At 48.3% G+C, this 13,489-nt stretch overlaps 1 protein-coding gene across 2 annotated transcripts in view; it reads left to right on the top strand.

The window, feature by feature from the left end:
• The first annotated feature begins 288 nt into the window (after positions 1 to 288).
• The window catches only part of SNX27 (sorting nexin 27), a 44,038-nt gene continuing 30,837 nt past the window's right edge, over positions 289 to 13,489 (top strand). Inside the window, exon 1 of one of the 2 annotated variants that reach the window (XM_083416604.1) lies at positions 289 to 766. In XM_083416604.1, coding sequence (XP_083272730.1) covers positions 354 to 766 — 413 coding nt within the window. In that variant the 5' untranslated portion in view covers positions 289 to 353. The remainder of the gene's footprint in view (positions 767 to 13,489) is intronic. The other variant, XM_083416605.1, reaches the window with a different exon arrangement.

The following is a 13,489-nucleotide window of genomic DNA, read 5'->3' as shown; positions in this document are numbered from 1 at the left end:
CTAGACCAGAGTTTCCCAAACTTGGGTCTCCACCGGGTTTTTTGGGGGGACTACAACTCCCATCATCCGTAGCTAGCGGGACCAGTGGTGGGGGATGATGGAAACTGTAGTTCTACAGCAGCTGGCGACCCAAGTTTGGGTCAGTGGAATCGGCTCGCCCGCTTGTGCGCATGCGTCCTCGTGCGTGCTTCGGCGGCGGCGGCGCCTACGGAAGCCGGCGAGCCGGAAAGGAGGCGGAGGGAGACGGAGGCAGAGAGGGAGAAGGGGGCGTGGCCGGTCGCGTGACAGCGCTCGCGCTCTCCGAGGGGGGGCGGGGGGCCCAAGAGCCGCGGCGGCGTCTTGCTCGCGCCAAGATGGCGGACGAGGGGAGCGAGGGGCTGCCGCGCTCCGTCCTGCCGGGCCCGCTGAGGGGCGGCAGCTCCGGGGGAGGCGGAGGCGGCTCGGGCTCCTTGTCGTCGTCGTCGTCGTCGGCAGCAGCAGCGCCGGCTCCCTCCTCCTCCTCCGTCGCCACCGCCACCACCCCCACGGCTCCCCCTCAGCCGCCGCCGCCGCCGCCTCCCGCCCCCCCGGCGGGGCCTCGCGTGGTCCGCATCGTCAAGTCGGAATCCGGCTACGGGTTCAACGTGCGCGGGCAAGTGAGCGAGGGCGGGCAGCTGCGCAGCATCAACGGGGAGCTCTACGCGCCGCTGCAGCACGTCAGCGCCGTCCTGGGCGGGGGGGCGGCCGAGCGCGCCGGGGTGCGCAAAGGGGACCGCATCCTCGAGGTGTGAGTACGGGGGGGCGGGGCCGGGGAGCGGAGGGAGGGAGGGGCGCTCATCCACCCCCCCAAAACACACACGCACCTGCAGCTCCCCCCTTCCTCCACACGCCTGTGCGTGTGTACACACCAACACGTGTGCGGCGTGAGGCTGTGCACCCCGGAGTTTTATTTGCGTGCATGCGTGTGTCTGTGTATATATATATATATATATATAGATAGATAGACAGTATGCATATCTACGAAATCTACGAAATCTACGAAAGCACAGTATGCATATGTATATACACCCATGCATGCATATAATTCAGAGCATCCTCTCCCCCCTTTCTCCACACGTACACACCAACACGTGTGCAGCGTGAGGCTGTGCACCCCAGAGTTTTATTTGCATGCCTGTGTGGATATGCATATGTATACACACCCATGCAAAGGGGACAGCATCCTCGAGGTGTGAGTATGGGGGGGTGGGCCCCCCAAAACACACACCTGCAGCTCCCCTCTTTCTCCACATGCGTGTGCGTGTGTACACACCAACACGTGTGCAGCGTGAGGCTGTACACCCCAGAGTTTTATTTGTGTGTGTGTGTGTATATATATATATATATATACAGTATGCATATGTATATACACCCATGCATGCATATAATTCAGAGCATCCTCTCCCCCCTTTCTGAACACGTGTGTGCAGCGTGAGGTTGTATACCCCGGAATTTTATTTGCATATGTGTGTATGGATAGATAGATGGATAGATACACAGTATGCATATGTATATACACCCATGCATGCATATAATTCACTTCTGTTCTTCAAACTCATCAAATGCCACAGCTGATGCCTCTGCTTAGGGGTCTCACCCCAGCTACCTGCAAATCCCAATTTTAGATCTCTTCCCTGTTTTTTCCCTGCGGGTCTGTGGCTCCTGAGTTTATGCATAGGTTCAGTTGTGTTGATAAGACTCTGCCTTATCACTAGCACTGTCCTTTCGCAGCGCCCACACAAGCACACATGTGTAGAGGGAGTATATGTTTATGCCTGAGTTTATGTCTATATATACATCTGTGTTTCGATGCTGAAGATGGTGCTGCTTCTTAGTATCAAATTTATATACTGCTTGGTTGTAATAAAATCTCCAAGTGGCTTATAGTTATGTAGTCATGTTCTTCATATATCTATATATGTATCTGTGTGGATGTACTCCCAGAGCATATATATATAATACATTTTACTTTATATATATATATATATATATATGTATATATGTATGTTGGGGGTGTGTGCACTATGGCCCCCCCCTCACACAGTTGCATTTTCCTAAGTTATACGCAGAGTAGGCACATTGGAATCATATGGACTCAAATGAACCAAGTGCATTGATGTCAGTAGATTTGCACTGAGGATGACTTAGCCAGATACGACCCATATATAGACATGCAGAAAGAGTCTTGTGAAATATTGACGGCCAATAAATTTATTAAGTCTTAATAAGTCTTAATGGGCTTCATTAGGGGCATCTGATGAAGTGGACTGAAGCCTAGCAAAGCTTATATGTCCCAATAAGCCAGCTTTCAAATTCCACAATACTTTTTTTTTAAAAAAACTTATTCTATAGGAAGCCAGCACAGCTAACCCTCTGGGAAACATACCTAGTTTCAGAGTAAATAATAGATCATACTACATTTGTTTTTTTCACTACAGCTGAGATTTGTTGGGCAGGCAGTGGATTGTTCCCACCACATCATATGCACACTATTTTTATAACCCATTTCAAATTATGTAATCATATTCTCTCTTTCTGTTTTAAAAAATTGCATCCTTGCAGTACACCATATAGCTCATTCTCCTCCTTTATATTCAAGATTTCCATTAAAGGTGAGGGGATATGTGGAGGTCCCCATCCTCTTGGGGGGCAACCCATCTACAATTATATAGAAATGTTCCTCACCTATTGGAGGATACCATACTGTGCTGCTACTTGCATCCTGGCCTGTTCAAGGTTTTCACTATAGTTGAGGGGGTACTTGGGGGGAAAGGACACCCACTCAGAAGTTTTATTGCATTATTCCCTCTTTAGAAATGAAAAAAGTTTGATATTCTCAGATTATATCAGGTTGAGCAAAGGAATGTTTAGGTTGTGGAGGAAGAGTTCTCTACTTATGGTTTATGTAGCAATATTCTCCCTGTTAAAGGAAATGTGTAAGGGTTTTTCAGATTACATCATTGCTGCTTTAAATTTCTACAGGTGCATTTCGCTTTGGTATAAACCACCCACAATTCATACAGCAAAATTCTAAAGTTGCTTTATTACCTCCCCAGAGGACAGCATACAGCACTCTCCCTCGTATATCTAGGATTTCCCTATAACTGCAAGGAGAGATATGGGGAGCCGCCCTCCCCATTCCTCCACCAACAGTTAATACTGTGATACATTGCATCAGAGATAATGCTACTCTTTAGAATGGTTGGTTCAAGACTGGCTACAGCTGTAGGGGATGGATATTATTAAGATACAGTATTATTATTTTTCTTAATTGTTTTTCATGGCCTATTCAAGGCTTTGTTTTAGCTTCAGGCTTTTAGTCATTTCCAGGTTCCTCTTTCCCTGCATGTTAATGGAAGAAAAGTGAGTGTAATGTTATAAAATGTAGGGAGTTGGTTTTTTTAAATCCCACCTTTCTTCCATCGTGGAACCCAAGGCAATGGGATGCATGGGGTTCCCAGGGAGTCTTCTGTTAATACACTGCTCCAACCCAGGCCTGGTTAGTGGTAGCCCCCTGTGCCTTCAGACCTTACCCTATGTGAGGTCCTCCACTTGGAGACACCTTACTTGCTCACCTGTTCTCATAAGCGCCTCTCTTTTCTCTGTTAGACAGGTAAAAAGAAGATTTGAAAGTCAGCAGGCAGGGTTGGAATATATGCCTGTGTGTGGCCTTCCTTCCCCAAAGGGATGATTGAGGGGGTATTGAATACAGATGAAAACTGGGAGTCCCTTATTATTTCCCCCCAGTTATAAGTTGGAGAAGCTTGATTTTGATTTATTTATTTTTTAACCACCCTGTGTAACTGACTTTAGTTTCTGCTGAACGTAACATTTCTTGTTCTGCTGTGGCTGATTCCTCTCCTACTCTCCTAGAAGATGATTATGTTGCTACTGGGACTTTATGAAGTGTAAGCTGCCTTCAGAATTTCACGTTAATAAGATAAAAGTGGGGGGGGTGTGTGTGTACAAGATTATTGGGGGCCCTGTCTTCTCTTAGAGGCAATCCCCCCCCCTAAGTATCATGGGCAATCTCTGCCTTCTTGAATATACTAGTATTGGTAGATATTTTCAGTAAGTAGGGCTTCTTTTTTAAAAATGAAAAGAACCAATCTACTCTACCAACATGGGCTGCCATACGTTCGGATTTTCCCAGACATTTCAGCGATTTCCGCCCGGACACTGCTTAAGGGGGCTGAATACCAGACATACGGCAACCCTACATTAAAAAGCTCCTAGTTCAGTCTATTCCTTCCCAAGCTCTCCCCTCAAACATCATCTCCATGAAGATGGAATAGAGAGGAGGACTTGTGTCCAGGAAGTGTCTTTATCTCCTAGCAGGTTATCCATGAAACTGTTGCATTGAAATGGTCCCGCTTAATAAAGCCTGATATTCCCTGACAAAAGTAGCAGAAAATGTTTCTCAGTATTCTTTGGATTGGAGACAGTTCTCCCAACCTGGTGTTTTTTTGGGGGTTGCAGCCAACCAAGTTCTACTTAGGGGAAGACGAGTTGAAATTAGTGGACTTAAGTTGTATGGATTTCAATGAGAGTCTGTTCTTGAGTAGGAGAGTTCTACTTAGAGAAGATAAGTTGAAATTAGTGGACTTGAGTTAGTTGTATGGATTTCAATGAGAGTCTGTTCTTGAGTATGAGTAGCACTGCTTGCAACATTTGGGAGCGGATTTATTGGGTGGTGGGTGCAATAGTTAGAAACAAGACTGAAGCAATTCTGTTGCTCTCTGATCAATGTCTTGTTAGGACTGGTGTACAAGTCAGCTGGCCTTTTGCTGTTTCTTCCCCTGTTCATTCTTCAGAGCAAACCAGTTCCTAAGAACGTCTGTTTCATTTAAATGTTTTTGTTGAACACCGACAAAGAGTGTCTCTTTACTAGGAGAAAATGAAGAGTTTTGTAGCAGTTGGAAGGATGCGTTGGACGTCCTGAGTTTGGATTCCCTTACTGGCTACGTGAATTAAAATGTTTTGGTCCATGGGATGGCTAAAAAAAATGCCTACAGGGCCAGCTTCTCTGCAAGACCAGTTACCCTCCCTACTAGTGGGTGCTTTGAGTTTTCTGTGCCGAGTGAGTTTGGGAGATGTCCGCAGAAGGGGAAAAAATGTGTCCTCATTTTAGTCTTGTTAGTTGGGCAATGTTCCCATGAGCTGGAGAAAAAGTCACTGGTTTTTCCATTGCATGAATTAAACCCGGCATGGACAACTTTCTTAGTCAACCCTGGGTGGGGATTTTCGTTTTGCATGCTGCTGGCTTGGCGGACGATTTGTTCCGGTGCTTGGCAGTGGCATAAGGTTGCAGTGCCTGCGTGGAATAGGGTCACTTCCATTTAAGAAGGAGAAGAGGTGGTTTGTGCTGTAAAATGAGGAATTAGGTCAGTGCGAGGTTGCCACTAACGTGGCCTAGAACAGCAATCTAGCAACTTCTGGGATGGGGTTGTGGGGAAACGAAAAATGATATTGGACCCTTCATATCTTCTGGGATTATGTACCTGACTGAACACATTTGGCGTTTAAGCTTCTGTGGATGCACAAATTGGGTCTTATTAAACTCACCATGGGGATCAAAACAGGACTCTTATGCGTTGGAAATGTCGAATATACTCCCTATTTTGGTCATACTGGTGGTTTACAGACATTACTGAATCTTTCCAGATAGAAAACTTTTTTTTAACTTGTCATCCTTCTCTGAGGAACACCTCAGAAGGACTTTGTTGCTGTCTGTCTGAATATTTGCACATGCAACCGAGCATGTATGGCTTTAAAACATTTTGCTTGTTCTGTGATTTATTCCGTGTAGCATTAAAGATTGAGAGCCCCTTGGCACAATGAGAGGTTGGTCTTTTGCAGGACACCACCTGTTGGATACTCGTTAGGTTCTTGTGAATAAGCTCAGCAAGGTGTGTGACTTGGCTGGAGCTCCTCCTCCATTTTCTAGGCATGTGCAATCTCTTCCCATCCCCATGGAGAAATTCTGTGAGTCCTATTTCATGTTGCAAGTCAACCCTGCCCTTAATCCCTCTCCTTGGTCTGTAATAGGAACATGCTACTGGTTCCCTACCTTAACAGTGTTGCTGGGTCAGGGCAGTGGCCCATCTAGTCTGACATTCTGTTCTCACAGTGGCCAACCAGATGCCTTTGGAAGGCCTGCAAGTAGGACCTGAGTCTAACAGCACACTGCCCACCAGTGATTCCCAGCAAAGTGGTATTCAGAGGCATGCTGCCTCTGAGTCTAAACTGAAATCATGCCATATAAATGCTTTTAACAATGATCATTTAAGCTAGCCCTGGGAAAGATAAGACTCTGTTTACTGGTACTGAAAGGTGAATATGAGCCTTTTTGTGTATTTTAAAGTTGTACTTAAAATATCTAAAGCCTTCCCAGGAAATGTAGCCCTGATTTCTTATTATACAAGTGAAACAGCACAGAGTTGAAGCTGGCATACTTTTACACTGGATGTAATTTCCAGCATTCGAATCACTGAGGTAGTGGTGGTCAGAGGGAGAATGGCCCTCCCCTCTCACACCTTGCATGCCATGTTTAGAGGGCTGTGGATAATGTGGCATGATCTTGACTTTGGAGGATGACGCTTGTGAGCTGTACCCAATGCTAATCCTACTGATGGTAGACCCAATGAAAATGATGGTCTTGGGCGCATGAATTACAGTGAGTCTCCTCTAGAACTTAGTTGGAGACAAACCCTATGGATTTCACGAAGGGCCTCCAACCTTTCCTGCCCACCTCCCATCATTTTGAATACTATTTAGCTCCAAATCCTTCAGGTATTATGGTCATGATCTGGCCCTATTCTTTAAGATTGGGTGTGGGAGCGAGTCAAGCCCTTATTGCATGAGAGGAAGTGATGTAGGGCTCTGTGTGGAGGGCCAACCCACCCATGAGGCAAAATGAGATGACCGCCTCAGGCGGCAGGGTCCATCTGGCCTCCAAGGAATGAATCTCTTGCTGCTGTTGTAGCAGGGGTGGCTGTGGCATGCTCCTTAGAGGCTGGATCTGCCGCTTCCTCGGCAGCCCTCCCTGTGCCCCTTCCACAGTGACCTCTTGGCAAACAGGCACTGCTGCTGGTCTCCTCCCACCCCTAGGGAGGAAATGGCAGGGGCTGCCCTCTGGAGTCCCCAGGGCTCTGCTTGGTGTGATTCAGGGCCCTCTCCTCCCTTGTTCTCGATGTAGAGCTTGATTCCCCGCTTGTTCCCTGTGTAGATCTTCACTGACCCCTTCTTCCTTGGCAGGTGGGGGACAGGACAGGATGAGATGCTCCTTTGTGGTTTGCCTCAGGTGCCATACTGTCTTGGACCAAATTATGCGTTGTATCCAGCTAGGTTATCCTCTGCGGATATCAGGGGCCCCAAATTAGGCATGTCCTTTAATCTCAGTGGGTCCACACTGTGCTTGACTAACCCTAGGAGTCAGAGTCCAGGAAACTTAAATAAACACAAGAGTTTTAAAGATTGTTCCTGTCTCTGCCTCACAAATTCCTACCCAGTTGGGGAAGTCAGATGCTTGTGTGCCCTGTTTACAGGCTTGCTTAAGATATCTGGCTGGCCACATCTGCAAGCAAGTAGGCAGGGCTAAGAGGGATCTTTGGCCTTGTCCGTCAATGCATTTCTTGATATGCAGATTTTTAAAAATCAAAGTTTTGAATTTCCTGGCCTGGGAAATTTGCAGCAACAAATGCCATCTAATCCAGTGGCTTTCAACAAATAGTTTAGAGAATGAGTTGTTCTTTTTAGTAGTGTCTGGTGGAAAGTACTGGATATTTAGGATGCGCTTGAGAACAAGATAGCTTTTGTTTAGCAGCTTGGGATATGCCAGGATTAGGCAACCAATGTACAGACCAACAGGTGTTTTTTGGAGGAAACAAGAACAAACTTTCATGTTGACTAGTATTCATCGAAGAGGCACTATTCAGTGATCAAGACCTATATATTTTAGATCAGAGGTCTAAAAGGCCCCCCCCCTTCCAAATGTGGCCCTCAATGCCTCTCTGTCTGGTCCTCTGGACTTCCTCCAGGTCATGAATCTCCCTGACTTAACACCTTCCTCACGTGCTTTTGCCTAGCTGGAATGTGTCCTTCAAAAGCTTGCCTGGGTGAAAGACAGAAGTGTGTGGGAACTTCTGCTTTTCCACGGCTGGAATGCACCTTGCTGCACACAGGTTAGAGTCACCTTGATTCCCTGTCTGGGGGAAAAGGTGAGAAACGAATGAATGAATGAATGAATGAATAATACAATAGGTTGCTTATGAGGTAATGCGACCCTGAGGCTGGAAAAAGTTGTTTGCTTTGGAGGAAAAACCCTGGAATCATGATTCACAATCAATATCCGTAAGCATAGGAATGATTCATTTTTTACAACAAGCGTTATAATTTCAGTACGACTGATGGCGTTTTGCCACGTCAACAGGTGCCATTGTGCTATTAATTTCTGAGTTGCAGAAGTTAACAAAAGTTCACTCTACGTGACATAAAATCTACTGAGGGCACTTTTATTGCTTTCCTTTGCCCCAGTTTCATTCTGGTTACTGTGACCGTTCTGCTAGGTTCTGTGCCTCGTTCCCAAGAGCCATGTGCCCCACTTCTAAGAAACCAGACCGAGGAGTTTGCTTTCCCAGAAGTCTTGTTTCCAGCTGCTAAATAGTCTGCTGCTCTTCTGTGGCTTCTAAGCTGAAGGTGGGATGGTGCTTTGCAGTGGGCCAGGGGGAAACAAGTTATTTCCCCTGGTAGGCTGGTGACACATAGGGATGCAGTAAGGGGACCCCTGACCATTAGGTCCAGTCGTGGCCGACTCTGGGGTTGCGGCGCTCATCTCGCTTTATTGGCTGAGGGAGCCAGTGTACAGCTTCCGGGTCATGTGGCCAGCAGGACTAAGCCGCTTCTGGCGAACCAGAGCAGTTCACGGAAACGCCGTTTACCTTCCCGCTGGAGCGGTACCTATTTATCTACTTGCACTTTGACGTGCTTTGGAACTGCTAGGTTGGCAGGAGCAGGGACCGAGCAACAGGAGCTCACCGTGTCACGGGGATTTGAACCGCCGACCTTCTGATTGGCAAGTCCTAGGCTCTGTGGTTTAACCCACAGCACCACCCGCGTCCCTACAGTTAGGCAAAGTGGTGAACAATTGTTAGCTGGCATCGTAATCCTCATCCCCAAAATTCATAACTTGCAATTGTGCCTAAAGTATTCTGGGCACTGGACAGGAAGAAGACATACTGGTCCCTGCATAGAGCAGAGAGAAAGTGTTGACTTAACCCAATCCCTTGGTCCATCTAGCATAGTTTTGTCTACACTGACTGGCAGCAGCTCTCTAGTGTTTCAGAGTGATCCCGCCCCCACCCTACACGGAGACGCCGGGGATCAAATCTGGGTGCCACCTCTTTGTGCATTTGCAGTCTAAAAAAATAAAATTTAGAGAGAAGAGGGGATTTGGAAGGGGGGACCTTTGCACTGGAGGGGTCAGAGTGTTTCTTTTAAAGTAGAACCTTTGCAATAATTAACCCGTGGGGAGGAAAAGGAATTGCCTCAGAACACCAAGAAGCCAAAACAAAAGTTTTGAGTCACTTTGTAAAGCGGAGCAAAGGAGACAAAGAGAGGGAAGGAGGCCAGGACAGGGGTGGGAGGAGTTGAACTACAACTCCCATCATCCCTGCTTGGTAGGGCCAATGGATGTTGTAGTCCAGCAACATTGGGGCGGAGCCAAAGGCAGAGCAAAGTCTCCAGAGTTCACATTCTGCATGCAGGAAGTCCCCTGGCATCTCCAGGTTGCTGAAAACTTTGCCCTTGGGCATTGGAGTAGATTGCACATGCCAGGCCAGCCTTCCCCAGTAGCTGACTGGGGGCTGTTGGGAGTCATAGCCCCAAACATCTGGAGGGCAACAGGTTGGGGAACACAGGGCCTAGGGGACCAGTGGCCTGCCTGATAAGACAGCTTCCCACACCCATAAGCTTCCAGACAAGGAGCCTTCCTGGCCCTCCCTCCAGAGATGATTGAACTGCCCTGGCAGCCAGAATATTGAACCCTCCTGCTTGAAAGCCCCTTTGCTTCCCACCCCGTCCTTGATGCACACAGCGAATCATGAGGTCACCCGCTTGCCGGTGCAACAGAACAAAAGCTAAACTCTTTATCATGCAGTACAAAGATACCAGTCCTTTAAAGGCTGGTTTTTAATTTTGCCGGAGCTGATGCCGGGAGCATACAAAGTGGAGGGTCTCTGTTCTTTACGAGTCGCTTCTGATAACAGAACTGCCCTTCTGTGCACTGTGGAGGGATCTAGTTACCGTAGGTCCCCCACCACATAGAATGACAATATTCCCTTGCAGTCCTGCTCAGGGGCTCTGCCATTACTGGAGTGGCGTTGGCAGCAGCGGCCCCCCAGCTCCCACACCCATGCCAGTAAATGTGACTTGGCTCATAATTCCTGGCCGCTCTCCTCCTTCCCCTTCTTGGTTTCTCTTTCTTTTTTTACTGTTCCGCTATCAGCCGAAAGCCCTTGAGGGAGGATCGTAAACCATTCCTGCGTTCTGGGCATCACCTCCTTGTAGAGTGGATAGGTTTCTTAATAGGAGGGTGTCAGCCACCTTGAAAAAGTTATTGTGTGGGCAAAGCTACCTCAGGCAAGATGACGCCTTCCTTTTCCTCCACTGCCAGTGCCCAAGAGCTGGGTAACTTTGATCCCTGCCCTGCCCCAGCAGAGGTCCCTCACTGTCCTTCGTAGGATTAGTGACAGTGATTGCATCTTTAAGGCCACAGACAGTTTTTCTGGTTCATGTGGCCAGCATGACTAAGCCGCTTCTGGCGCAACCAGAGCAGCGCACGGAAATGCCGTTTACCTTCCTGCCGGAGTGGTGCCTATTTATCTACTTGCACTTGGACGTGCTTTCGAACGGCTAGGTTGGCAGGAGCAGGGACCGAGCAACGGGAGCTCACCCCGTTGCGGGGATTCGAACCACAGACCTTCTGATCGGCAAGTCCTAGGCCCTGTGGTTTAACCCACAGCGCCACCCACGTCCCCATGAAGGGTGGTAGCCCTCCCTTATTGTTAATCCCTGCAGCTGGTAGTCAGAGGTAGACCGTCCCTAAACCCAGAGGCTCTATAAAGTCATCATGGCTAATGACCTTTTTAGCTCTGCTGTCTAAATCTGTGCCCTTAGATAAATTTCGCAGCTTAATTAACGTGTTATAAGAAGTACCCTTCCTTTTGTGGACTTACTGCCATTCAGCTTCTTTGGGTGATCTGTAGCTCTGGCATTCAGTGGAGGAAAGACTGCTTCCTTATACCGTTTAATAATGATATGAACCTCTGTCTTGCCTATCTACCCGTTAGATGCTTTTATAAGAAAAAGAAAGAAAAGGCCCCCAGTGTTAGCCTTTCCCCAGTGGAGAAATGGCTCTGCCCTTTGATAATTTTTGTTACCCTTTTCTGCACCTCTTCTAGCTCTACCATATCTTCTTTGGGATGAGGGGGGCGGTATGCTGAGTTCTGGTCAATCACCAAATGCCTTGGGTAGGGTTAGTTAGTCAAAGCATTCTCTCCTGGCCTCCTATACCCCATCTGTGAAATGGGACATAATAGAGTCCGCCCTAAACGATTTGGGCCACAAGTATACAAAAGAGTGCCTCCTTCCGTACAGACTAGCCTGGGGGTTATGATCGGTGAAAAAGACCCTCCTGGTGGTTCTGTTGCCCTCAGACATTTGAGGGGTGGGAGTGGCTCTTGAGAGGGCCTCCTCGGTGGTGGCCCCAAGAATGCAGAACTCACCGCCCATAAAGATGCGCCTGGCAGCATCTCTCTCTGGTTTCTGGTGGTTGATGCTTTCAAGTGCTTCAAAGCACTGGTTGTTTAAAATTAATATTATTTCAACACAAACCATCACATTAATGTTTTTAACACTCTTAAAACAGTTTCACAGCCATGTCCTTTTGCTCTCATTTAATTTCCGAAACCACCTTCAGCATGACCCCATAACGTTTGCCGTGTGGTTTAGTGGCTGAAGCTCTTCCCAAAAGAGCAAAGACTGTGTTCCTTTGTCGCAGACTTCCTAATTGAAACAAAACAAATTACGCGAAAGCATGCGAGAGGAAAGCGGTGCGGGCAAATCCCTGGCGGGGCTCTTGCTCCATTACTTGGGCTGCTTCCAGGCTGTTGCCCCAAAGGAAATAGCTGGCAGGGCTTGGCCTGCGCTGGAAGGTGCCTCGCCAGCACCAGGCGTCTTTAGGAGGCTTGTTAAATTGAAATTCCCCCGTGCTGAGAATTCTGGATCTGCCGGAGCCGAAGCAAACGTGCTTGTGCGAGATGCGGCTGGCGTGCAGCTTCTTTGGGAGCACATTTTTGCTGTGCCTCAGTTTCCCCAGGCAAGGCGCTGCGTTGGGCGGCTGTGCGGGGAAGAGGAGATGTCTGGAGGGAACCAGCTTTTCAGAGCATAGCTGCAGCCCTTAGCTCATTTGCCTTCCCGACCAGTGGTGGCTGGTGCCCATTGGGAGAGTTGGGTTTTCTCCCCCATCCTCCTGCTGCCTTCAACAATATTGATGCTAAGGAGGAGACTTGCACGCCAGCTGCGTAAGCAAGAAGGCAGGCCGGTGGGCTTGGAGGAGGCTGGGACGGCAGTGCCCCATTGGTGTCATAGACCAGCCTGCTTCCCACAACCTTGAGAAGTACACCAGTGCACTTGAAAGAATTTATACCAGTGACAAAAGATCTGTCCTGGCTGTCTGTTAGTTACTGAACGAAGGTCAGTGCTTAGCTGCTGCCATTCCTCCGCCTCCTCCTTTTATTTATTTATTTTTATACATCCCACCTCCCCCCCCCCCCCCGAGAACCAGGACCCAAGGCTGCTCACAGAAATGAAAACTGATAAAACACACTTTCTGCCTAAAATGCAGATGGGGAAAAAAAGGTACCACCTGCACAACTTGGCAGTGATGAAAGGTATGCCCAGTGAAGGGGGCCTTTTTGTACATCGTGGCAGAGCCCGCCCGCTGTTTCCGTTCCTCAGCTCAGTCTCAGGGTGGGTCATGAACCAGTGACCCGAAGGATGTTCGGCTGCCCACAGGCCAGCCACCTTTCACCAAGGGGTGGGGAAATTTGCAGAGAGAAAAGAGAAGCGAGGGGCCCAAAGCAAATCGAGCGGCAGCCCCCGGTCCGGCACTGGGCCTGCCTGATAGCCAGTGTCTTGGCGGTCGGTCGGTGGCTAATGTTTTGAACAGGAGAGCAAGCAGGCAGGATGTTCTGCTGTGCTGCAACCGGGCAAGGGCCGGCAGGAAGAGAGAGGCTGCCAAATTCTCATTATTTATACCAGGCCTGTCCAGTCCACCTGCCCTACCCTCCTCGCTGATTGCGAGAGTTGATCTTGTGCACCTATGCCTGGGGAGGGATAGATAGAGCACCCCCCCATCCCCTGACAGCATGTATGTTTTAAACAGATGTCATATATTTAGATAGTTTTAGTT

The sequence above is a fragment of the Podarcis tiliguerta genome, assembly GCF_965153285.1.
Source record: "Podarcis tiliguerta genome assembly, chromosome: 16".
Taxonomy (NCBI): Eukaryota; Metazoa; Chordata; class Lepidosauria; order Squamata; family Lacertidae; genus Podarcis; species Podarcis tiliguerta.
Note: the sequence above shows the minus strand (reverse complement) of the source record. Positions and strands in the feature narration are given on the sequence as shown.